General features: G+C 40.7%; 1 protein-coding gene across 3 annotated transcripts in view; it reads left to right on the top strand.

Moving 5' to 3' along the window:
- Positions 1-13264, top strand: part of ACSL3 (acyl-CoA synthetase long chain family member 3) — a 73515-nt gene extending 60251 nt beyond the window's left edge. For all 3 annotated transcript variants that reach the window (XM_061148640.1, XM_061148639.1, XM_061148641.1), the window contains 6 exons: positions 1317-1489; positions 3062-3136; positions 4181-4372; positions 5922-6036; positions 7422-7579; positions 12529-13264. In XM_061148640.1, coding sequence (XP_061004623.1) covers positions 1317-1489; positions 3062-3136; positions 4181-4372; positions 5922-6036; positions 7422-7579; positions 12529-12686 — 871 coding nt within the window. In that variant the 3' untranslated portion in view covers positions 12687-13264. The remainder of the gene's footprint in view (positions 1-1316; positions 1490-3061; positions 3137-4180; positions 4373-5921; positions 6037-7421; positions 7580-12528) is intronic.
- Positions 13265-27658: the final 14394 nt, after the last annotated feature.

Genomic DNA, 27658 nt, shown 5'->3' with positions numbered 1-27658 from the left:
ATACAAAATACACACATGTATTTATACACACACATATAATATCTGTTTATGCACACATGTTTATATGCACACATATATGTATTTATATACTTTCCTGTAGCTCAGACGGTAAAGAATCTGCCTGCAATGCAGGAGACCCGGGTTCGATCTCTGGGTCAGGAAGATCCTCTGGAGAAGGCAATGGCAATCCACTCCGATATTCTTGCCTGGAGAATCCCATGGACAGAGGAGCCTGGCAGGCCACAGTTCATTGGGTTGCAAAGAGTCGGACACGACTAAGTGACTAACACTACTATACACACATCTATATTTATATATACACATATATATTAGATTTATTTATATACACACATATTTTAAATTGTTGCCTTTGGTCTTTGTCTTTTTCAAAGTTATTAAAATACAGAACAAAACCCTTCCCCTCTTTTCATCAAGGTAGTAAGCAGTCTTTTTATTTAGTGTATTTTCAGAAGCATTTCAATTAGATATTTGAGTTTTTTCCTTTTTAAATTTACCAGATACTTTGAATTAGTGAAACTCTATAGAGCTAAATTGCTATTTACAGATATGTATACATTTCTAATGAAATAAGCTAAAGCAAAAAAATAATTTGCTTTTAATAATAAACTTCATGAAGATACAGTAAAGTTATTCAATATTAATGTGTATTATATAATGATATAAAACTAATTATTCTGGCCATAAGCAAAGGATTTCCATTACTATACAAAATTAAACCTGGCAATTTTGAATTCTAATATTTCTTACAGTTCTTAAGAGAAAATCACATTTTCTTGGGTCGAATAAATTTGGTTGGATAGACATTTAGATTTAAATAGTCGGTCAAGAGAATCTCTTAAATTGGCTTTGTGACTTTGGATAAGTCATTTGATCTCAACATCTCATAGGCATATCTCATTGTGTTGTACTTTGCTTTATTGTATTTCACAAGTAACTGTGATTTTGTTTTTAAACAAATGGAACGTTTGTGGCAACCCTCTATTGTCAGATGGTTAGCATTTGCTAGGAATAAACTATTTCTTAATTAAGGTATGCCTTGCTGTTTACACGTAATGCTGTTGCACTCTTAATAGACCACAGTATAGTATAAACATAATTTTTGTATGTACCAAGATACCAAAAATTGAAGTGATTTGCTTTATTGTGATAGTCTCTCTATTGTTATGGTCTGGAACTGAACCCTAAATTATCTTCAAGGTGTTCCTATATATCAAAATTGGGAGATTAGTCTAAATGATTTGGAAAATCCCATTCAGCTTTAAAAATCGGTGATTGGATTTTTGTTTTTTTTTTAGCTTTATTTTCCGGAAAGTTCGAGGCTTGCTAGGTGGAAATATTCGACTTCTGTTGTGTGGAGGTGCTCCACTTTCTGCAACCACACAGCGATTCATGAACATCTGTTTTTGCTGTCCTGTTGGTCAGGGGTATGGACTCACTGAATCTTGTGGGGCTGGAACAATTACAGAAGGTTAGTTTTGTCTGCAGAGTGGTGTCTACAACAGAGTTTGGGGTGCAACTCCTGGCCCTTTTGGTATGGGTTGATTTTTGCAAATACATAGAAAATCGGTTAAAATATTTGTGTAAATCCCAAGTACTGTGATTGTTGAAATCAGTTTTCAGAATGTATTAGGTATGTCACTAGTTCATCTAGAGGAGTTTTTCATGTTAAACTGATAGGTAGTATTAAAAACTACTTAGCATTCTAGAAAAGAAGTTTTAGTAACAAGCATTAGCTGTATTGTATACATATATGATCTTATATCAGTTATTAAATTTCTTTTTATGTAGAAAAATTAGTGTATTTGTTTAGTTGTTTAGGTTTATTAAGGATCAAATTCAGAAATGTTTATTGAGGTGAGTGGTCTGTGTTAAAATAAGTGCAGTGAGAAACTTAGAGAGTCTGCTCTCAGTCTGGAGAGTCTAATTCCCAGAGCTGATCATGGCGACGAGCTTAGGTGACTGGTCCATTACCCAAGTGGTGCCCAGGTGACTCTATAGTGCCCGTGTGCCCTTTTATAGAGGAAAGTTACTTTGTTCTCCAGTCCAAGAAAAAACTATGCTGCTCCTTTGTTTTCTCTAGATATTTGTAGACACTAAACCTTATTCATTTTCCTTTCTTTGCCCTAAGTGATTTTGTGTACCATTCTTATGCCAGGTTTATCCTGCACTACTTCCATGTTTTCCAGTTTTCCATTGTGTTCTCTATCATTTTCATATTTTTGGGAGCCGCTTGTAACTCTTGTTTTGCAGAAAATACACAAGCACTCTTAAAAACAAGCACATTCCGTTCCTCAGGAGCCTTAATTTCTTCAATTTTTAAGGTTTCCATTGGTTGCGCTATTAAGCACTGATGGTTTATGTTGTAAATAAATCTGTAAAGTATCATGTATCAATCTTTTATTTCTGGTATTTGAATGGTCCTTGGAAAAGAAACCTAATGCAGTAGTAATTCATAATAGTGGTGAATTCTTGCCCCAGATCTTTGAAAGGGAACAGTCTGAACCTCCAGCCTGGCCTCTGAACTCCTACTGTGTGAGTTTAAATAGGGTATGGTAGCATAAGCTGGTGTGAGGGGAGCTTCAGAGGTCTCACTTGGAAGACTGGAGAGGTTATTTGTCCTGCACAGCTGTGTTAAGTTGAGTAAGAAAGTGGAATAGCTGTAAACCATTGTGCTCCTTCATCCTTTAAAACAGGGAAGACAGAGTCGTGAACCAAGCAGCTACTTAGTGGGTGTAAGAAAATGTGATGGTATGGAATCTGGGAAAACTGGAGCAGGCCTGTCCTGTCTGTCAGGGGCTGTCGTTTTGCTGTGCTGGAAATGTGGGCCCACGATTCTTGGAGGTTCTGTACCCTTCGGTAAAGTGTCTTGTTTATGACCACTTCAGATTAAAGAAAGAAAACCCCTCAGTGTGGGCTGCGTCTGCTTGTAAAGGTTCTCTGGGGATATCTAAGCTTTGGGATAAATCTTTGTAATTAAACAAAAAAGTGAAGCAGTTTATTAACTACCATAATCAAATACTTTTCTTCATTTACATCTTAGTGTGGGACTACAATACTGGCAGAGTGGGAGCACCATTAGTTTGCTGTGAAATCAAATTAAAGAACTGGGAGGAAGGTAATAACCTGTTTTAACCACAGAGCATTAATTTGTATAGTATTAGAATTTTACTTCCTTTTCTTCTTTATTTCAGAATATAGAATCACCCATAAGTGCTTACTTTTGTCCTTTATAAATAGAAATATGTTTATCTAGAGCTATGAGTGAATTTATTTTGACTTGTTTCAGAGATGATTTTGAAGAATTGGTTTTTTTGCTTGTTTTGTACATAAATGCAAGTAAGAATTACGGGGAAAAGTTGAAGATGTATTAAATGAATAATGCCCATAAATTGCAAATGATCATATTTTATAGAAACAAAATCACAAAATTCATCCTATGAAACAGAGATTTTTACCTATTCTTTTCTTTTTTCTTTCTCTTCTCTGAGGGCTTCAACCCAAAATTATCAGAAGGAAATTTTTACTATAATTACATAAAAATCGTTTGCTCATTCCATTTAAATACTAGTCATTTTTAAAATGCTTGATCCTTTTAACATGTGCATATTATTTTCTAGTTTGTTTGGATGCACTTTTCTTTTATACAAAGAGATCCTAAGCCTTGGGTGTCACTTTTTAGCTGTCTTTTAGCAAAACTAGTGAAAATGTTTCATAAACTTGGAACCATTCTGAAGTTATCTGTAAGGAATAAATCCTCTAAATATATGCTAGTTTGACTTTATACTGAGATTGATTCTCAAAATGCACAATTTAACAGTTTTATCAGTTAATTAGTATGATATTTAAGCATCTCTACAGAATCCTTAAAGGAACTGACCTGCAGTACATGTGTAACTTTTATACACTAGATGTTGGGTTTTTGAGTTTATTTTTTTTTCTCGGAATAGTAGTTTGAAAGTAGAAGTGCTTATGGTTAAAGAACTGAAAATTTGTAGCTAGATTTAATGATGAATTTTGTTCGTAGTTTCTGCCTTACTTTGGGAAACCCTAATTGGATCAAAATCAGATGTCCCTATTTAGAAACTAGCAGTTTCAAATATTCACCTGGTGCGTGAGGAATAAAACTATTCAATTAACTCTAAATTATTCTGTTTATTAGGTGGATACTTTAATACCGATAAACCACATCCCAGGGGTGAGATTCTTATTGGTGGCCAAAATGTGACAATGGGGTACTACAAAAATGAAGCGAAAACAAAAGCTGATTTCTTTGAAGATGAAAACGGACAGAGGTGGCTCTGTACTGGAGACATTGGGGAGTTTGACCCTGACGGTTGTTTGAAGATCATTGGTGAGCCAGCTGATTGCTGTTTTTCTTTAAGTAGATGTTACTGTAGTGTCTTTTCAAAAAAGAGATTGTATATTTAGAGAAGTTGTTTAACAGTGTAAGAATTCATCTTTCTGTGACGTTGGTATGGTCTCTGTATCAGGTCTGCAATGTAAAAATGCACAATAGGGACTGTATGGAATTACAAGGCTTGACATGCCATGAGGCCTTAGGTCTGTTCAGAAGTGGTATTTTTAATTACTACGAGATAACCCTTAAAGAGCCCAGTTCTTAGGAGGCAGTATTCATTTTAGCGTGCTGTGCTTTGTCGCTCAGTCATGTCCAGCTCTTTGCGACTCCATGGTCTGCAGCCCGCCAGGCTGCTCTGTCCACGGGGATTCTCCAGGCAAGAACACTGGAGTGGGTTGCCATGCCCTCCTCCAGGGGCTCTTCTCAGTGTAGGAGTCGAACTGCGGTCTCCTGCACTGCAGGCGGATTCTTCACCAGCTGAGCTGCCCGGGAAGCCGCTATGTTTGTGTATGCAGAGGTTATCGGGCAGGCCTCTTGCCTGTCTGAAGCATTTCCTTCTCTTGCCATTGAGACCTGAGGAATGCCTGGCAGCTCAGTACCAGGACTGACAGGTGAAAAGCACATTCTCCTGCTTCTCCTCTTGGGTTCTTTGTCCCAGTTAATGGCACTTCTATCCCAGTCATGCCAGCTAGACACTGGCAGGACATGACAGCCTCTGCAACCAGCTCCCCATAGTTAATCTGTATCCCACTGCTTTACCCTATAACATACGCTTGTCGTTCTGTCTCTCTCTCCCTGTTTCTGTGATTTTAGGTCAGGTCCGCACCTTTGGCTCCCCTGTTGCAGGAAATGCCCTTCTGTTGCAGTGCCTGCTCCAGCTAGGTGCTCCCTCTCGTGGCCGCCACGTGGTCACTAAACCCCTGTCTCACCGACTGCTTTCCTGCTGGAAGCCTTTGGGTGGCTCCCAGGGGGTGGCCCCGCTCACCCATCTGCCCCCGTCTCCTTTGTGCAGACCGGCCCAGCTCTGTTCTTGGCCAGTGCCGTTCCACTTGGCTGCTGCTCAGTCTTCTCTGAAGACTCAGTTCAGGCCTCACGTGCAGGAATTCTTCCCAAATCAGCAAATTGGAGAGTCTGAGCACTTAGCACTACTGTGTTGTACTGAAGTAATACGGTCTTTCATCCTGCTTTTCTTTAGATAGAATGTGAGCTTTCACATGGCACTTGAGTATATATTCTTGACCTTTCTGGTATTAATGTGTCCTGGGGACATAATCTGTTGAGCCGAACATACCTGAAACCCTGAGGATGAGGTCCCTTAAGAAGCTAAGTTTTTAAAAGAAATGTATTCAGTGGTACAGAAATAAGGGCCTCTTTTTATTATGTGTTTTAAATTTCAGCCTAACTCTTATAAGGAACTTAACTGATCACAAATTACTTAGGGGATGACCAGTATTTGTGGGGAGTGGCCAATATTTGTATGTATTAAAGGTGTGTTAATACCATCCTCCAATGTGCCCCACTCCTGGGCCCTGTTTTTTCACAGATCGTAAGAAGGACCTTGTAAAACTACAGGCAGGAGAATATGTTTCTCTTGGGAAGGTGGAGGCTGCTTTGAAGAATCTCCCACTAATAGACAACATTTGTGCGTATGCAAACAGGTAAGAACATAGAATTTATGCTGCTTAAAACATTTGGTAATGCGGTCGGCCCTTCCTTTCTCTGCTGGCCTTCTTTGTTAAATTATACCGAGACCTCTTCCTTCTCATGTGTTTTTCTCTTCTCATCAGCCACTGGCTGATTCTTGCCTTGTGATGCTCCTCTCCATATGGTCCTCTGTCTGATTTGTGTTTTACATCTCGGTGCAGAGTCCCGTGTGATAGGAAGGTGAAGAAAATAACCCCTCCTTCCTGCTGCTTTGGTTCTCTGAGCTACTTGTCCTTCTACACAAGGAGGCTTCCCACAACCAGTCTAGAGGAGAGGGGAGTAAAGAAGGAAATTGGTCAGCCAACAGTGCTCTGCTCAGTTCTTACTGCCCCTTCTCAATTCGAGCCTGCCTGGGGCCCCAGGAACCCCAAAGGAGGGCTTTCTTTCCCCCTTAAGCTAGGTTAAGCTGTGTCTTAACACATAGTGTCTCTCGCCCATGATGATTCAGAGGCAGCTGGGAAGGAGAGTTTAAAGTTAAAATCCCAGGAATGCACTCTTGGGAAATGTGTTGGAATTTCAGATTGACACGCTGTTCACATTTTTCCATAACACTACTGTATGTGGCGATCATTCCCCAGTGGTAGTGATAGGGTGTTTTGTGGCCAGCCTGGAAGACTTACTGCCACAGTTAACGTAATACTTATGAAAAAATAAAATCTGATATTAGAAGAACCAATTTAGAAATAGACTTTGAGGTACAGCCCATTTTAGAGATTTACCATATTGATTTATAAATGATTCTGCCCTCTGTTAGTCGTGAAGTGTTTTTTTAGTGATGCTAACAGTTCTGGGTTTTCTGGTGTGATATTAACCAGAAACATCTTTCTTCTGATGAGGCTGTCATTTCTTCAGCTGACTGCTTTCTGTGGGCATGCTCAGAGTTCCTCTGGAATACAAATTCTCATGATAACAAAAGAGTAAATATATATAATCACATTACTTGGACTTGTTGCCAGATTTTTTTAGAAAAAGCTTCTTACTTTCATTAGTTTTTATTTTTGTTTAGTCTATTGATGTGAATTACTAACTTTTTAAAGATAAATTTTCTAATTTCTTTTAAAAGCATGATTCATAATAGTTATTATATGCATAGTTGAAATTCATCATGAAATGTCAGATTAAGGTTTATTTAGCAATGAATTTCTGCCAGAGCATCAGAACGTGTTATGAATCAGACAGTTAAAGTGGCTGTTGCATGAAATAAGTGTGGCAAATATGCCTTATGTGTGTTCTTTAAAATGGTAGAGAGTTGGCTACTAAATTTCAGTGTGATCAGTAACCACAGTTAACATGGTCTGCCATTTAGTGCCCTAACTAAGGTACCCCTTATGTATTTCAGTTATCATTCTTATGTCATTGGATTTGTTGTGCCAAATCAGAAGGAACTGACTGAACTAGCACGAAAGAAAGGACTCACTGGGACTTGGGAGGAGTTGTGTAACAGTAGTGAAATGGAAAACGAGGTACTTAAAGTGCTTTCTGAAGCTGCTATTTCAGGTGAGTGAGAGTGTTAACTAGTTGGGAACTGAGATGGGAAGAGAATACTTAAACTTGTTTTTGTTACAAGGGCTTAGGTTACATTTCCTGCTCAGAAAACAATCATATTTTCCTACCATTAGTCAGGAGAAGAACATGCTTGTCACCCCCGTTCAAGCCCCTCTGGGGACACACAAGGCCACCACGCCTGCCACTGATGTACACGTATCAGAATGTTCTCTTCTCACAGCTTCTGTTTTCCGGGTTGGCCCTTCCTCCACTCTGCTCTGCTGTTTCCAGGGCCCTGCTGGGCTTCCCAGATACCCCAGCCCACAGGGAGCCGTCCAAGACTCTCTCTACACTGTTAGTGTGGTGGTGGTTGGCTGTACTCACGTGTCCTCTCCCCTTTTTGTGTGTGTGTGTGTGTGTGTGTGTGTGTGTGTGTGTGTGTGGTGGAGTGGGCAGAGAGACGTAGTTTGATATTCTTGGTTTAATAAAGCCAGCTATGCTCTCTGGGGCATCAGCGTTAAGTAAAATATAAGTGTGCATTTTTATTCTCCTTAGATATGTCATTTAAGATTATGAAAAATGTAAATCTCATTTAATCAGATGAAATTATTCTGACCCTTTATTTCAGCAGTAATTATGTTTTGTAGCATGTCAGTCTGAATATAATTTCCAGCTTTTCTAGGTAACTCAAAATCTTTGCACTGATGTTGAATTAAGTTTAGGTTTCTAATTAAAGTTAGAAACCTACATTGTTTCTCAGTAAGGTGGAATACTGAAACAAGCATAATTTAAAATTTATATACTTTATAAAATTTATTTTTGAAAAATATATGTTAACAAACATATAATTTACACACCAAACAACCATTTAGCCTACTATAGTTTTTTAGTATGTTGGCAGAATTGTACACATTGCCATATCAGCTTCAGGTTGTTATGACCTCATTGTCTTTGTCATCACCTCAAAAAAGAAATACTGTGTCCATCAGCAGGCACTCCTCATCATACGCCAGACCTCTTAGTCCTGGGAAGCCACTGATCTTTCTGTTCCTATAGATTTGCCTGTTCTAGAGATTTTATATAAGTCGAACCATGTAGTACATGGGTTTTTGTGACTGGTTTCTTTCACTTAGCATGTAATGTTCAGTTCTATATTTTTGTCCTAGTGTGTACCAACACTTCATTTCCTTTTATTGCCAAATAATATTTTGTTATCCATGCATCAGTTAACACCTAGGTCACTTCTACTTTTGGCTATAAATGATATGTTGCTGTGAACATTTGTGCACAAGTTTTTGTGTGGATCTGCTTACTCATTTCTTTTGGGTAGACACCTGAGTAGAATTGATGGACCTCTGCCAACTTTGTTGACTCTTTTGAGGAACTGCCAGGCTATTTTCCAGAATATGTTTTTTTCTAAATATTTTAGACTATTTTTTAAAATGGTGGCACCATTTTCCATTCCCTCTCAAGTTGTATGAGGATTCCAGTTTCTCCATCCTTACCAACACTTGTTAATCCTTTTAATTCTGGCCATCCTGATTGGTGTGAAGTGGCCTCTCATTGTGGCTTTGATTTGTATTTCAGATGGTGGTTTATGATTTTGAGCATATTTTCCTGTATTTATTGGCCACTGTATGTATTCTCTGGAGAAATGGCTGTTCAGATTCTTTGCACAGTTTTTAAGTGAGGTTATTTGTCTTTTTATTATTGAGTTTGTTGCTGTTCAGTCACTTAAGTTGTGTCCAACTGCTTTGTGACCCCATGCACGGTTCATGCCATGCTCCTCTGTCCTCCACTGTCTTCTGGAGTTTGCTTAAATTCATGTTTGTTGAGTTGGTGATGCTGTCTAACCATCTCATCCTCTGTCACCCTCTTCTCCTTTTGCCTTCAGTCATTCCCAGCGTCAGGGTCTTTTCCAGTGAATTGGCTCTTCGCATCAGGTGGCCAAAGTATTGGAGCTTCAACTTTAGCATAATCTTTCCTATGAATATTCAGGGTAGTTTTCCTTTAGGATTGACTGGTTTGATCTCCTTGCTGTCCAAGGGACTCTCAGGTTTCTCCAGCACCACTATTCGAAGGCACCACATTCTTTGGCATTCCCCCTTCTTTATGGTCTATCTCTCACATCTGCACATGACTACTGGTAAAGCCGTAGCTTTGACCTTTATCAAAGGACACATGGACCTTTGTCAGCAAAGTGGTGTCTCTGCTTTTTAATATACTGTCTAGGTCTGTCATAGCTTTCCATCCAAAGAGTAAGCATCTTTTTATTTCATGGCTGCAGTCACCATCTGCAGTGATTTTGGAGCCCAAGAAAATAAAATCTGTCACTGTATGGGTCTTTATATATTCTAGATGCAAATCCGTTATCAGGTATGTGATTTGTAAGTATTTTCTCCCATTGTTTGGGTAGTGGTTTTACTCTCTGGATGGTATCCTTTGAAGTACAACAGTTTTAATTTTTATAAGGAACAGTTTCCTTTTTTTCATTTGGTTGCTTGTGCTTCACATTTGAGAAGCCGTTGCCTAATCTAATTTACAAAGAAATATTTTCTTTATTTTCTTCTAAGAGTTTTGTAGTTTTTGTCCTTATATTTGGGTCCTTAATCCATTTTGAGTTAATTTTTATATATGATGTGAAGAAGGGATCCAGCTTCGTTTTTAAGCCAAGTCTGTATTCAGTTTACACCTGAGAAACAGAGTCAGTAGGTTAAATATATTTAACTAGAGAAACTTTTAAGGTAGGGAGTTGGTTTCCCTTTCACTGGGGGGCTGGCTGGACAGAACTGGCAATCTATAGGACAGACTTGAAAAAGTGGACTGGAGTCTTAGGCAGGGGTCAAAGTCCTTGTCAGCGGGCAGCATTGCTTCTTTTTTGAGGGGCGCCTCAGCTCTGCTCTCAAGGTCTTTGAACTGACTTAGCCATAGCTATAAACCACTTTCAAAGGAACACCTACATTAGTGTTTAATTGAATAACTGGGAACTCCAGCCTAGTCCAGATGATGCATAAAACCACCACAGTCCTCCTGTTGTCAGCTTGGCACCCACATACACATCCTTAAACCGTAGTTAATTTCCAAGTAAAGACAGTGACAAAGTCAGACTGTCACCTAACGTTGTACAGTTATCTTGTGTGCAACTGAAAATGCATGAACTTGTTCTCCAGATGTGTTTGCACACCCCTGAGTGATTTTTTTAACTCTGCTACTTTGCTATCCTGTAACTTAAATACTGTGATATAAAGTTAACTTATTAATATATTATGACAAGAGAATGAGGGGAAGAAAGCAAAAGGTATTTGCTTACCATATATACAAACATATTCACATCAAAATAAGGAAGAAATACTCACAGTTTTTATTAGAGTCCCCATTTCTCCAACTGGTCATGTGATTGTTGCTGTGTTCATTTTTCTAAAATCTGGTGTAGCTGATATTGCTGTTCCCAGCGTCGTTTTGAGCCCGATCGCGGAGTGCAGTGCTGAGTGTTTATAGCTGAGCATGGGCTTCCAGGGCTTGCCTGCGAGCCTCCGCGCATCTCAGTGCTGTCAGGCTCGGGTCCCTTCATGCTCGGTCCCTTCCGTACTGCTGCTTCTCATGGTGGCTTTTCCAATTAGAAACCACTCCTGAAATACTTGTAGTCTTTGAAGAATAAAACTTTGTTATTTGAGTTAATATATCATTTTTGTTCCCAAGGCACTTATATCTTGAACTCAGTTCTTTTAAAATACATGTATTATTATGGCTAAGTGTTTACCCTTTTCCCAATAGTATAGCAGTTGAGAGCAGAAACTATTCATTTTTGTATTTTAAAACAATGTTTACTAAAGCATTTTACACAATAATTTTTGCTGGTAAATATTTGTGAAACAAGCGCTGGAAAAGTAAATCAGCCTTGATAAGGAAATGTGCTTCTTGAGATCTCACCCCCCGAGCCCCCAATCCTTCCCCTCTTGAGGGTCTCCTTGGTGTGAGCAGTGTGAGAAACACAGTGGGGAGCCCACTGTGACTGTCCTGGCTCAGTCACTAGATTTCTGTTTTACCTTGATTATTTCTTAAAGTGATTTTTAGACAGTTATTTATTTTCTTTTTGTCTGTGCTGGGTCTTTGTTGCCGTGTGGGCTTTTTCTCTAGTTGCAGAGAGCTGGGGCTGCTCTGTTCCAGCACGTGTGAGCTTCTCATCACGCAGGTGTCTCTCTACCGTGGCTTCGCTGTGGTGGTGCCACGGGCGTAGGGTGCTCAGGTTTCGGTAGTTGCAGTTCCCGGGCTCCGGAGCGCTGGCCCAGTGGTTGAGGCGCAGGGGCTTAGTTGCTCTGAGACACGTGGAATCTTCTGGAGCAGAGATGGACCCTGTGTCTCTTGCGTTGGCAGGTGGATTCTTTACCACTGAGCCACCAGGGAAGCCCTCTAAAGTGGTTTTTTAAAAACAAATTCAAAAGAAAACAAATAGGTATAAGATCAAAAGTGACACTTCCTTTTTTTTAACCCTGGATACTAGCCCCTCGAGGCATATGGTTTATTTTATCTGTATCCTCAGCCTACATACCTAGTTGCATGTAAGTTTATGTAGTGTTCAAACACAAAGCAAAATGATTTTTTTAAACCTATATGGCAAGTATCTTTATATACCCATACCAATAGATCTAACTTATTTTTAATGAATGAATTGTGTACATTTTATGCCTATATCATAATTTACCCACCTCATTCTGTTGATGGACATGTAGATTTTCTAAAGTTTTTTGCTATTATAATTCTTATATATATATATATCTGTGTTTTGCTTCTGGTATTTCTGAGGGATAAATTGGTTAGAAGTGAGATTTATTAGCTGTAGGTTTTACATTTTGATGGGTGCGTGGAGTCTGAGGAAGTTAAAACTATTTGCTAAGACTTTTAATTGTATATTTTTCATGACTTTGTGTTTACTTTTTAATTTCTTTTTTCCACCATCTCAGCAAGTCTGGAAAAATTTGAAATTCCAGTAAAAATTCGTTTGAGCCCTGAACCGTGGACCCCTGAAACTGGTCTGGTGACAGATGCCTTCAAGCTGAAACGCAAAGAGCTTAAAACACATTACCAGGCAGACATTGAGCGAATGTATGGAAGAAAATAGTTATTCTCTTTCAGCATCAGTTTGCTGCAGGGAGCTGAGATCAAATAGGAAAATACTTGAAATGCATGTCTCAAACTGTGAGGCAGAGTCCGTTCCTCATATTAAACCTAAACTGTTATTTCTCATGACATGACCATTTTTAACTGACAGGATTAGTAAAATATTAAGACAGCAAACTTGTGTCTGTCTCTTATTTCTTCCCCTCCTCCAGTTTACTTTACCACCTAGGACTGCACTTGTCAGCATGAGGACTTTTATGAATCATATTGGGGAACAGTGATTTTAAAACCTCAAGTTTTTAAACATGATTTATATGTTCTGTATAATGTTCAGTTTGTAACTTTTTAAAGTTTGGATGTATAGAGGACTAAATAGGAAATATAAGAATTGGTTATTTGGGGGGCTTTTTTACTTACAGTATTTAAAATGCAAGGGTATGGATGTGAAATTATGTAAATTTCATTCAAATGCTTATGAATCAAATCATTGTTGAACTAAAGATTTGTTGCTGTGTAATTATTGTCTTGAATGCATTTGAGAGAAATAAATATACCCATACTTCTGTTTTAAGAAATTGAGACCTTGTGAATGATATGCCTCACAGTGTCTTCTTTATATATTTATTTTTTCTTAGGGAAAAAAATGAAGTTGGGTTTGGTGCCGCATGAAACAAAATAGCAATAGAGAGTTGTGGTTTTATAGTAAAGAAGGAAACACAGCAAGTGCGTCCCCAGTGGGTCGTTAATTTCCAGTGGCTGACCAACAAAGTAGCTAGTCTGCTAGTTAGCTATGGAAACTAGGAAAACATCTAAATTTTTAGAATTGGAAACAATTCTAAAAGTTAAGGTAGAATTTAAAAACAGTAAATCAAAGGATGGAATGTTATTCTTTATTTTCACTGACCACAATATATATATACATTGAATTGTCTGTGATAATGCCATGTTACTGATGGAAAGCTATTTCTCATTTTACCTTTAGTTGAACTGTGTAGTGAAACATCTCATATTAAAATAAGGATTCTTTTCTTGGATAGTTTGCACTGGGTGTATGTGTGTTAGGCACTGTAAAGTGTCTGTTGGTGGCTTATTAAAAATGCACCTTATTTTTTCTACCATAACCTTTCTACACTAGAAAATGAAATAATATAGAATGCTCCTAATAGTAGCATTCTTACTATGATACATGAGAATTTCACTTTATAATGAGGTGAGTTAATTTGTAGATTTTTCATGTCATCGTGGAAATTGTTTATGATTCTGAAAACATTGTATTATAGTATGTCTTTTTATATGTATTGCTTGCCTATTATTAAGAGTAATATTGCGCCAATTAAGATGTGTTCAGATTAGGATGTAAAAAAATCATAGATACCATGTTTTTCATGTCATGTTAGGTATCTTTTTGAGTCACAGTTAGTTTAGGCACCAAAAGGCAAAACAAAAATACATATATATGAAGAGATACAAACATAGATTTGTGTAAGATATGAGAGAGTTGTGGACCTGCACCCTTGGTTTCTGGTCATTTCAAGAACACATCATATTTGGAGATACTGCAATACAATATTTTTTGTTTTAAACTTTTCTTGTATTCTTGTACATATTTGTATTATGTTTTGAATGCTTTTCTTGTCATAGTTTAAATTTTCAGAGTTTGAAAAAACTGCCAAGAAGAAGTAAAAATAGGAAAAATTAAACGGAGTCTCTAAAATGTTGTGATCTGAAAATTAAAGTCACCTTGGGTGGAGAGAATTTGTTTCTGATGCTTTATCTTTAGAATAATTATTTGCTTTCAAATGATGTTTGGTGTTTCAAAGGAGAGATGTCAATATAATTGTGACTTGAAATAGTGGCAGATGAATATGTAGCTTATCACTGATTCAGAATAAAAGTTATTTTTCAGAAACATCTAATAATGCTGGCTTAATCTGTACACAGTCCTGTTTTTCTCACTTTTTATGGTTCCTGGCATTCCTAAAATATCAGATACCAAGTGTCAGATGACACGGCAGAAATGAGATTAAGTAGCATCCCCTTTCCAGTTACTTTAATCCAAACTATCTCTAGTGACTTGGAAACTGGTATGTTTTAATATTATCCTTTCAAGAATAAAAAGTTGGTTGATTTGAAAAAAAAAAAGGAGGGGGGGCTACCCAACAACTATAATTTGAATATAAGAAAAAGAAATACTGGTTTAACCAGAAGAACTTGAAACTTCCAAGAATCATCTAACAGTCTATTTTCAGATATGTGTATCAATTCTAAACAGAATGTTTTCTGAGAACTGTTGTTTTCTGGAAGTAAGCCATATAGAGAATTGTTGAATCTCTCCTGTAACAATCTTACTTATCCCCGACTCGGCAATCCCGTGGACTGTAGCCCGCCAGGCTCCTCTCTCTGTGGGATTTTTCAGGCAAGAATACTGGGTAGGTGGCCATTTCCTTCTCCAGGGGATCTTCCCGACCCAGGGGTTGAACCCATGTCTCCTGCATTACAGGCTGATTCTTTACCTCTTGAGCTATCAGGGAAGTCCAACAATATGTCTAGCAGTTTACAACCAGGTAGATGGGTGGCCAGCTCTGCTCTGCGATAGACCCCCACCCCAATCCCCCTTCCCCTCTCCCCATGTCCTTTCCTGCTGGTATTTCTTAGCTTAAACTTCATTAGAAAGTTTTTATTGACAACAGAACAAAACAAAGTGTCAGCTACTTTCCGAATACTACTTGGTTTAAGTAATGAATTTGCTGTCCATGATCTCTAAAGCTTGATGTTTTTTCAGCAATGTTTAATCTGGAATGACTTTGTTTCCAAAATACACAAGATTTTATAGTTTTAAACAATTATTCCCTGTGGTACAACTTTGAAATGTAATAAATCTCTGTGTAGGTTCATTGGTGGTAAGAATTATGTACATCTGTGATGTTTTAGAGGAGATGCACTTTTAAGCAATGTACATAATGGACCACACTGGGATGTATTGTACACTTTATATACTGAAAATCGGTTCACTGAATTCATTTTCAGTGTTTTCTCGGTTATTGCTCTTTGTGCCTGAAAGAGTGCACATCAAAAAGAAGCAAGATAGCTATTATGTGGTATGGACTATAGATTTGTGACTTGACATGAAGTTTGGAAGAATAAAGATAGGTAAAAAAGTTTCTGATACTAAAACTCAATGTTTTGTTTTTCCAAAGAAAGAAAAGCTCTCTCCATAAAACTTAATTGGCATCCTGAAATACTCATTGAAAAAGGCGTTGGGGGGATTGTCTTTCTTGGGCTGGCTGGCAATCCATTTGAAGGGAGGCTTGATTCCAGAAGTTCTGTTCTTGATGTACTTTGCTAGCATCTGTCCTCACTTGCCCTGAGCCCTCAGCCCTTCCTGTCCTCCCTTGGGTTTTGACAGTACGGGAGCCATGCTGTCTGCTAAGTCTGTAGTGATAAAAGGTTTTCTGCACATAAGCGTTTACGTAGCATAAAGTCTTGAGATGATAAAGTTTGGCATTAGAATTTGTGGGGTTAAAGCAGTTCAGTTGCTCAGTTGTGTCTGACTTTTTGTGACCCCATGGACTGCAGTATGCCAGGCCTCCCTGTCTATCACCAACTCCTGGAGTTTACTCAAACTCATGTCCAATTGAGTCGATGATGCCATCCAACCATCTCATCCTCTGTTGTCCCCTTCTCCTCCTGCCTTCAATCTCTCCCAGCATCAGGGTCTTTTCCAATGAGTCGGTTCTTCACATCAGGTAGCCAAAGTATTGCAGTTTCAACTTCTGCATCAGTCCTTCCAATGAATATTCAGGACTGATCTTTAGGATCTCGTTGCAGTCCAAGGGACTCTCAAGAGTCCTCCAATACCACAGTTCAAAAGCATCAATTCTTTGGTACTCAGGTTTCTTTATAGTCGAAATCGCACATGCCTACATGACTAATGGAAAAATCATAGCTTTGACCAGACAGACCTTTGTTGGCAAAGTAATGTCTCTGCTTTTTAATATGCTGTCTAGATTGGTCGTAGCTTCTCTTCCAAGGAGCAAGCGTCTTTTAACTTCATGGCTGCAGTCACCATCTGCAGTGATTTTGGAGCCCAAAAAAATAAAGTCTCTTACTGCTTCCACTATTTCCCCATCTATTTGCCATAAAGTGATGGGACCAGATGCCATGATCTTAGTTTTCTGAATGTTGTGCTTTAAGCCAACTTTTTCACACTCCTTTTTCAGTTCCATCGAGAGGCTCTTCCGCTTTCTGCCATAAGGGTGGTGTCATCTGCATATCTGAGGTTATTGATATTTCTCCCGGCAATCTTGATTCCAGCTTGTGCTTCCTCCAGCCCAGCATTTCTCATGATGTACTCTGCATATAAGTTAAATAAGCAGGGTGACAATATACAGCCTTGAAGTACTCCTTTCCCGATTTGCAAAGTGGCAGCAATAAAATAGCTAGATTTTGTGCTAACGTTGAATCCTGGGGTTGTGGGAGGAAGTGTTCTGTCCTGCCTGATGTCTCAGAAACCTGCCTTCAGCTGCCATTTATGTTGGCTTCTGATAAGACTGGGTATAAGTACCTTTGTACTAGCTTAAGCTTTCTTAAAAAGTAGGTCCTTGAATGTAGTCTTGTAACTAATAGAACATCTGGGGAACTTCAATGTTTGTTTTATTTGAATCAGTTTAAAAAGATTATTTTGCCTAATTCCTGTCATTAGCTTTGCTCGAATTATTAAACATAGGTACCTTAATGTTTCTACCATCCTAAATACACCATATACTTTTAGGGTGAGGTCGCTAGGTCATGGAAAGAGTCTTCTGACATAACCTATAAAAACAGCAGGCTATATACCAATGTAGCCTGATTTGAGTCATGAAAAGAGGTTATTCTTCAACTGGATTCCCCCCAAACTACTCCTGTCTCTGATTCCCTTCTCACTGGTTCATGTGCAGCTTGCAGACTGTAAGGGCATGTCTATTTAGAAATCATTTCTCATCCCAGGACCTTGACATGGGACTGACTTTTATGAACACATTCAAGTGTTTAAATTATTACGATGCATATGTGTGTCTACGCTTAATGTTACATGCATTTTTCTAGTCCCTCCAGGCTTCTAAAAACAGCCTTCAGCAAACCCCCATCAACGCCCCCTTTTACTGATACCTTTGAATACTGTTCACTTTGGTGGGATTTATTCAGCAGCAACTTCCACCATCTGGTTGGGGTTCAGGCTGGGTTGGAAAGGGAGGGTGCTGATGTATAAGACATTAATAACACCCTAACAGCCCAGCTGTGTGTGCCCTGGGATCCAACTCCCCCCCTCCACCCCACCCCCATCCTGTGGAGAGCCCACCCCAGGCCCCCCGCACCCTTTGGGTACTTCCCAGGCAAGCCCAGGGCATGCTCCCCTCCTTTGCTTATGTACTTGGCCTGCCCTACAAAATAGCCCTCTGCTCAGCTGTAGAGCTGACGCCAGCATCACTTACCCACCTCTGGGTCTCAGTGACTTTTGCCTCAGGAGGAGTGCAAGACCTTGGGGAATAAAAGAAAAAGAAAAAATTCCCACAAATGTAGAAAAGATAGCTATTCTATAGCCAGTCACAAGTAGCCACCAGAATACGACTTAAACCTGTTCAGCTGATCAATAGTTCATCTTATTTTGAAAAGCAAAATTGAGAAGAAGCTGAAAATATTCTTTTTTTTTCCTGCCCATTAATTCCACTTCTAGGCATCTAAGAAAATACCTGAGATGTGGCTTGAGAGTTCCTGCACGAAGCCGTTTGTCATGATGTTGTTTATAGTAATACCTAAACAGCTAGGTGTTACATAACGTTCATCTGATTGATTGTATAGGTAAGGAAAGTATTACTACCACTTCTTATATTTAATATTATGCATTATTTGGGAAAAGAAAGTGGAAAAAAAATTCAGTAGGTCCTTGTGGTCATGAAATTGTGTATGTATATGTATGTACAAATGTGTGTGTATGTGGTGGGTGTATACTGCATTAGAGAAGAGCCTGGAAGGAAATGTGCTCACGTGGTGGTTTATGAAGTGTGACTACTTAGTTTTCTCTTCATATTTTATTAAAAACTTTTTACAATGGCATTACTTACTGCCGTCATAAAAATCCAAGCTTATGAGAACAACTGATGGCTCAGCAGTAAAGAATCTGCCTGCAATGCAGGAGATGCAGGTTAATCCCTGGGGTGGGCAGATCCTATGGAGAAGGAAATGGCAACCCACTCCAGTGTTCTTGCCTAGGAAATCCCATGAACAGAGCAGCCTGGTGGGTTACAGTCCATGGAGTTGCCAAGAGTCAGTCACGGCTTAGTGACTAAACCACCACCATGAGAACAACTAGTTTAAAGCTTTATTTTTCTGATTCTGGCAAAATTAATAATTTTTAGGAACGAAGGCAAGAAATTGTCTCATGTTTTGGTAAAGAAGTAACCAGAAATGTGTATTTTCTAATCTGGTATTTATATTAGTGTCCTAGGGCTGTCACAAAATAGTACCACAAATTGGGTGATTAATGCAACAGGAATCATTCTCACATGATTCTGGAGGTGTCAGCTGGGCCGGGCACCTTCCTTGTCTCTGTTTCTGGAGGTTTGCGTGATGTGTGGCATTCCTTGACAGGTAGATGCACCCTCCAGTCCTCTGTCTTCACATGGCATTCTCCCCAAGTCTTCCCATCATCTTCTGGGCCCAAATTTCCTCTTTTCATAAGGACTTGGTCCTATTGGGTTAAGGTCCACCCTAACGACCTCTTCTTAACCAGACCATCAGTGATGTCTCTGTCCCCAAATAAGCTCCCATTGGCTTTCCTGGTGGCTCAGTCGGTAAAGAATCCGCCTGCAATGCAGGAGACCCAGGTTTGATCCCTGGATCGGGAAGATCCCCTGGAGAAGGAAGTGGCTACCCACTCCAGTGTTCTTGCCTGGAGAATTTCATGGAATGAGGATCCTGGCAGGCTACAGTCCATGGGATTGCAGAGTTGAACACTGCTGAAGCAACTTCAATTTCCTTTTCTTCTCTGAGGTTTAGGATCTAGGACTGTAGTGCATCTTTCTTTTGGGGGGTGGTATGGGTGAGGGGGGACACAGTTCAGCTTGGAGCTGAATTTGGGTGTTTTTTGGAATGCTTCCTTCAACTACACTCTTGCTTATCAGTCTTGTTCTGCTTGTTCTATCTTTATATTGTGATATGTGAGTACCTGCTCCTATCTCCACCCTTACATTTAAAAAAAGAAAAAAAAAAAAAAATGTCCCCTGGTAGTTCCTTCCCTCTTTTGAATAGCTTTATTTTCATGTCCTTCATCTGATTTTTTCCTCTTATTTACTGTTTCCTGACTCTATTTGAGTTTTACCATAACTGAATTCTGTGGACATTTTTGTCCTTCAAGCAGACCTTTTCTAGGCCCTTCATGTACATAGGCCCTTCATCCAATAGATCATATCCATCCTTCTCCTTCCCCTCTAATGTACAACTTTATCAGTATCAGGTCAGATGGTACATTGTTTTTCAGATCATCCATTTAAGTAAGTGTAGATAATTCGCTAATACGTTCTTTGGAGACAGTTGCTTTACAATGCTGTGTTAGTTTTTGCCGTATAGCAAAGTGACTCAGTTATCTATACATTTATCACTCTTTTTTAGATTTTCACCCCATTTAGGTCGCCACAGAGCATCGAGTAGTTTCCTACGCCATACAGCCGGCTCTCACTCGTTATCTATTTTGTACACAGTAGTGTATGTATGTTAATCCCAATCTCTTAATTTCTTCCCCCTCCTTTTGGTAACCATAAATCTGTGGGTCACAGATATAGAGAATTTGCTAATCTTTAAAAGCAGCTGCCACAAGAAATGGAAAATCAAGAGAGATGATACTTTCCTCCTCTTTTTTCCTGAAAGGGAAAGTTCTCGTTGGCCTTTTGGTTTTGTCTTTGGCGGATTTTCTGATTCTGATTCTCAGCACAGGCGTGTCCTTGTCATGTCTCCTCTGTCCCCAGGCCAGTGGCCTCCCCCTGCAGTGGTGACACCGAACGTCTTTAAAGGACCTGACTGTGGCTCCATCCTACTGAGATACTCTTTTTTTTTTTTGGGGGGGGGCACTTTTTAAAAGAGAAAGTTTCATTTGAAAGTAATTACAGACATAAAATATTGGAAAAATGTTTTTAAAGAATGGCTGATTTAACAGATGAATTTACACTCATTATAAAATTTCTAGCAATTCAGAAATATAAACTGAAAATGAAAACCCTTCATTTACACACAGAATGTTTTAAGAGCATGTTATGGGCTGAATTGTATCCAACCCCCTCCCCCAACCCTGCACTCCACCCCCACCCCCGACCCCCAACCAATTCATATGGTGAAGCCCGTGTGTTCTCAGCACTTCAGAATGTGACTGTTTGGAGACAGGGCCTTTAGCAAGGTAATTAAAATGAGGACTTTAGAGTGGGCCTTTCCTATAGCTCAAATGGTAAAGAATCTGCCTGCAATGCAGGAGACCTGGGTTCAATCCCTGGGTCAGGAAAATCCTCTGGAGAAGGGAATGGCAATCCATTCCAGTATTCTTGCCCAGAGAATCCCATGGACGGAGGAGCCTGGTAAGCTACAGTCAAAGGGTCGGGAACAACTGAGTGACCAACACTACCACTAATCCAGCATGGCTGGTGTCCTTCTAAGGAGAGATTAGGACACAGACACACACACACAGAGGGAAGAACATGAGGAGACAAGCCAAGAAGAGAGGCTTCAGAAGAAAAAGCCTTGCTGATACCTTGACCATTGATGTCCAGCCTCCTGAATTGTGAGAAAATAGATTTTGGTTATGGTATGTGTTTTAGCAGCCCTAGCAAGCTAGTATAGAACAAAATTGGACCACAGTGTATATCTTGGAACTAGCCTTTTCATTGCGAGTGGACAATGATCATCTTCCTAGGTCAGTACACATAAGTTTGGTGATGGTTTAGTTGCTAAGTCCTGTCTGCCAGGCTCCTGTGTCTATGGGATTTCCCAGGCAAGAATACGGGAATGGGTTGTCATATCCTACTCCAGGGGACTCTACACATGGAATCTCCAGATGGTCAGTACCAAAATCAGATTGATTATATTCTTTGCCACTCAAGATGGAGAAGCTCTATACAATCAGCAAAAACAAGACCTGGAGCTGACGGCTCAGATTATCAGCTCCTTCTTACAAAATTCAGGCTCAAATTGAAGAAAGTGGGGAAAACCACTAGGCCACTCATGTATAACCTAAATCAAATCCTTTATGATTATACAGTGGAGGTGACAAACAGATTCTAGGGACTGCATCTGGTAGACAGAACACAGAAAGAACTATGGACAGGTTCGTAACATTGTATAGGAGGTGGTGGCCAAAACCATCCCCAAGGAAAGGAAATGCAAGAAGGCAAAGTGGTTGTATGAGGAAGCCTTACAAATAGCCAAGAGAAGTGAAAGGCAAAGGAGCAAAGGAAAGATATACCCAACTGAACGCAGAGCTCCAAGGAAGAGTAAGGAGAGATAAGAAAGCCTTCTTAAGTGAACAATGCAAAGAAATAGGAAAACAATAGAATGGGAAAGACTAGAGATCTCTTTAAGAAAATTAGAGATACCCAGGGAACATTTCATACAAAGATGGCCACAACAAAGGACAAAACTGGCAAGGACCTAACAGAAGCAGAAGAGATTAAGAAAAGATGGCAAGAATATACAGAAGAACCATACAAAAAAGATCTTAATGACCCAGATAACCACAAAGATGTAGTTACTCACCTAGAGCCAGACATCCTGGAGTATGAAGTCAAGTGGGCCTTAGGAAGCATTACCATGAACAAAGCTGGTGGAGATGATGGAATTCCAACTGAGCTATTTCAAATGTTAAAAGATGAGGTTGTTAAAGTGCTACACTCATTATGCCAGCAAATTTGGAAACTGAGCAGTGGCCATAGGACTGGAAAAGGTCAGCTTTCATTCCAGTTGCAAAGAAAGGCAATGCCAAAAAACGCTCAAACTACCGTACAATTGTACTCATTTCACATGCTAGCAAGATTATGCTCAAAATCCTTCAAGCTAGGCTTCAGCAATATGTGAACTGAGAACTTCCAGATGTACAGGCTGGATTTAGTAAAGGCAGAGGAACCAGAGATCAAGTTGCCAACATACGCTGGATCATAGAAAAAGCAAGGAAGTTCCAAAAAATCATCTACTTCTGTTTCATTCACTATGCTAAAGTCTTTGACTGTGTGGATCACAACAAACTGTGGAATATTCTTAATGAGATGGGAATGTCAGACAACATTACCTTTCTTCTGAGAAACCTGTATGCAGGTCAAGAAGTAACAGAACTGGACATGGGACAAAGGACTGGTTTCAAATTGGGAAAGGAGTACGTCAAGGCTGTATTTTGTCAACCTACTTATTTAACTTATATGTGGCATATATGTTGTGAAATTCTGGGCTGGATGAAGCACAAGCTGGAATCAAGATTGCTGGGAGAAGTATCAATAACCTCAGATATGCAGAGACACTACCCTTATGGCAGAAAGTGAAGAGGAACTAAAGAGCCTCTTGATGAAGGCTTTCACCTTCATCAAGGAGGAGAATGAAAAAGCTGGCTTAAAACTCAACAGTCAAAAAACTAAGATCATGGCATCTGGTCCCATCACTTCATGGAAAATAGAAGGGGAAAAAGTGGAAACAGTGTCAGGTTTCATTTTCTTGGGCTCCCAAATCAATGCCAACAGTGACCACAGCCATGAAATTAAAAGATCCTTGGAAGAAAAGCTATGACCAACCTAGACAGCATACTAAAAAGCAGAGATATCACTTTGCCGACAAAGGTCCGTCTAGTCAAAGCTATGGTTTTTCCAGTAGTCATGTATGGATGTGAGAGTTGGACCATAAAGAAGACCGAGTGCCGAAGAACTAATGCTTTTGAGCAGCGTTGCTGGAGAAGACTCTTGAGAGTTCCTTGGACAGCAAAGAGATCAAGCCAGTCAATCCTAAAGGAAATCAACCCTGAATATTCATTGGAAGGATTGATGCTGAAGCTACAATATTTTAGCCTCCTGATGGGAAAAGCCGACTCATTGGAAAAGACCCTGAGGCTGAGAAAGAGTGAGGGCAAGAGGAGAAGGGGGCGACAGAGGATGAGATGATTGGATGGCATCACTGGCTCAATGGACATGAGTTTGAGCAAATTCAGGGAGATAGTGAAAGACAGAGAAGCCTGGCATGCTGCAGTTCATGAGATTGCAAAGAACTGGACAAAACTTAGCAACTGAACAACTCCAGGGGATCTTCCAGACCCAGGGATATAACCCACCTCTCTTGCATTGCAGATGGTGTCCTGAATTGGAAGATGAATTCTTTATCGCTAAACCACCAAAGGGAAGGAAGTGAGCCACTATGGACCCTGTGTTGGGTTAGGAGTTTTGGTCATGTGTTCCCTCCCTCCATCCCTCCCTTTTCTCCCTGATTATAAATCATAATTTCATATGCCTTTTGAGTCATTCTGTTTCCTAGGAAATAGACTAATAATAACAGAAAGCCCAATACTGTTTCATGAAACAAGCAGAAGAGGAGCACATAGGTATCTTCTATAGAACTTGAGGCAGCCTTGCTGTCGTGTATCTTGCCTTCCCTCCTCTGCAGCATTTATGGGAAGTGGCCCAGGGCTGCGTGGGGATAACTGATGCTTCTGTCTGCAACTGTCTGCCATCCCTTCTCCTCCCATGAATCTGCAGCCCTGTGATGCTGTCCACTATGCCTGTGGACGGTCCCCAACTGTGGTTTCTCATTTTCCTGAAGGGACAGAGACAGAGCCCATCTCTTGCAGACTCAGGGGACTCTGGGCAGCAGGAAAGTCTATTTCCAGAGGCAGAGAGAATGGTGGACACAGAGGCATTGTAGCAAGATACCCACGGCTACTGGTCACCTCCCTGCCTGTTGAAACCGATGATGGTCCTTGGGTACCACACGTTGGCTATGTGCAGACAGGAAAATGACTGTTATGCCCGATGTCCGAATCCCTGAGCGGGAAGAGAGAAGGCTTCCAAGACAATGCAACTCGCAGGAAGGGAAGTTTATTACTGACTCGAGTCAGGACTCCCCGCCGCAACCAACGCAGTGGTGCGGGTCAGAGAGCCCCGAGCCCAAGCTGTTACACAAATTTATAGGGTGAGAAGCGGATTAATTACACATTTGCAAAGCAATTTCATTGGTCAATACTTTGGCGCGTGCGGGACTTTCCTGGGGGTTTCTGCCCCGTTCCTAATTTCCTAATTGGCAAACATCGGTGAAAGCTAATTGGTCCTAATTGGCAAACAGTGGTCATTGTTAAGCGAAAGCTACCTGATAGTAGGAAGGCCTACTCCTAATCTAAGTTGCGTTACTTCTGCTCGCCTCACAACGACGATACCCTTAGAATGGAGCTTTGTTAACTTTGGTTGAGAGTGGGCAATCTAGCTATCCTGTTCCTGACATGTCAGTCATTCTAGTAGTTTCTATTTTGGTTTGCATCTGATGATGAGAGCCACATTTTCCATTAAAATTTTCCATCCACTCATTTCCTTTTTTTTTTATTTAAAAAAACAACTTTATTGAGGTATAATTCATATACCATAAAATTCACCCATTTTAAGTGTGTAATTCAATGATATTCAGTCAATTTATAGAGTTGGGCAACCACCACCACAATCCAGTTATAGAGTGTTTCTCTGACCTCATAAAGATGTCCCACGCTCATTTATAGCCATTCTGAGGGCTTCTTTTGCTCCCTCCTGCCTCCATCCTGGAATTTTAAATTCTTTCTCAAGGAAGGGGTCAGAATTTGCACTGTGGACCCTCTGGGACTTCCTTCTCTGTTAGTATGGCATCAGTGCAAACAATCTGGCTGTTGGTTTTCTAAACTCCGTGGCTTCAGAAGCTGGCTCCTTCAGGGAGACCTCAGACACCTGCTGCCTCTCCCCTGGCGACTTCACCCAGAGCTCTTGCTACAGGGGACAGACACCCACTGGAGCCCCAGAAGGCTCCCCTGCTGCCTCCGCCCAGTCTTTCTATGGGGCTCTTTCACCTTGATGGGCTTCCCAGGGGGTGCTAATGGTAAAGAACCTGCCTGCCAAGGCAGGAGACACAAGAGATGCAGGTTGATCCCTGGGTTGGGAAGATTCCCTGGAGAAAGGAATGGCAACCCACTCCAGTGTTCTTGCCTGGAGAAGCCCATGGACAGAGGAGCCTGGCGGGCTAAAACCCATAGGGTCGCAAAGAGTCGACTGAAGCGATTGAGCAGACATGCACGCTTTCACCTTGATGGGGAGATTCTGGGGGAGGAAAGAGGTGGCATGTCCTTGGGTACCACAGACAGACTTCTCTGGGTTCATGGTCAGCGCAGACCTCCCCACGATGCCCTCCCACTCTGCCTGGGGGCGTGCTGGTGGGTGGCTTTGCTTCTGTGGCTTCTCCCGCCTCATGAGGCTGCACCGTCCTCTTCCCACGATCTTCCTTCTGGTTTTGGCCGCCCCGGGAGTGGTTTGCCAGTTCTGCTGTTGAGCAGAACACCCGCAGACGGAGTGTCTCCCCCACCCCACCTCAGCAGGCAACCCCAGACCCCTCTTCTCCGTCCCACTTCATGTAGTTGTTCGTTTGCAAAAGTCGCCAAGCAGACGTGCCTCTTGTGAACTGTAGTGTGGACTGAGATCCTCTCACCAGGAACGGGGCTCCTTGAGCTGAGCTACGTAGAATCTAAAATCTTTGTTTTCCCTGGGCACTTGGTCCACAGCAATCCCTTCACCTCTTGTTTGGGTACTTCACACACCTGTGCTCCACATGCCTGCACAGTCCTGAGACTGAGAAAGATTGAGACTCAGAGACATTAAGTCAACTAGACATGGTCACATAGCAGAGATACTCACACACAAACGGGGCCCGTCTGCAGATGGGAATGTAACGAGGCTCATGGAGGAAATCTTGTACCCAACACCGGGGTATAGATTAAAATGAAGGTATAATCCTGTGATGGACTATTATGTGGTTATTAAAATTCCTCTATTTGAAATTATTTAGGGCTTCTCTGGTGGCTCTGTGATAAAGGATCCACCTGCTAATGCCAGAGATAATTTTTTTAAAAATATTTATTTATTTATTTTAGTTGGAGGCTAGTTACTTTACAATATTGTAGTGGTTTTTGCTATACACTGACATGAATCAGCCATGGGTATACATGCGTCCTCCATCCTGAACCCCCTCCCGCCTCCCTCCCCATCCCATCCCTCAGCATTGCCCCAGAGCACCGGCTTTGAGCGCCCTGTTTCATGCATCGAACTCGGACTGGCGATCTGTTTCACATATGGTAATATACATGTTTCAATGCTATTCTCTCAAATCATCCCACCCTCGCCTTGTCCCACAGAGTCCAAAGAGACACGGGTTTTTAATCTCTGGTCCGGGAAGATCCCATGTGCCATGGAGCATCTGAGCCCATGTGCCACAACTACTGAGACTGCCCTCTAGAGTCCAGGAACCGCAACTACTGCACCCACAGGCCACAATTACTGTAGCCCACACTCTCTAGAGCCCATGCTTCGCAACAGAAAACACCACAATAAGCCAGTGCACCACAAATAGGGACTAGCCCTCCTGGCGGCAAGTCGAGAAGCCTGTGCAGCAGTGAAGACACAGAACTGCTAAAATAAATACATGAACAAAATTATGCAATGATTTAATTGAGCAACTGAGCCAGTTACAAGCTATGGGGGTAAAAATGGAGCTTATGAACACACAGAGTGACAAGTTCAGCCCAGCATGGGATGTGTAACACCCATACTCACTCCACAGAACAGTGCACGTTATAAAGCACATGCAAACAAAAAGGAGAATGAGGATAAAGAGAATGAATAAGAGAGATGATAATATCATAGACAAATATAAATACCATATGGGCTCCTGGAAGCAGAGCTCCCCTCTGGCACCACT

This window comes from Dama dama, chromosome 8, assembly GCF_033118175.1.
Source record: "Dama dama isolate Ldn47 chromosome 8, ASM3311817v1, whole genome shotgun sequence".
Taxonomy (NCBI): Eukaryota; Metazoa; Chordata; class Mammalia; order Artiodactyla; family Cervidae; genus Dama; species Dama dama.
This window is presented reverse-complemented; position numbering and strand designations above follow the sequence as displayed.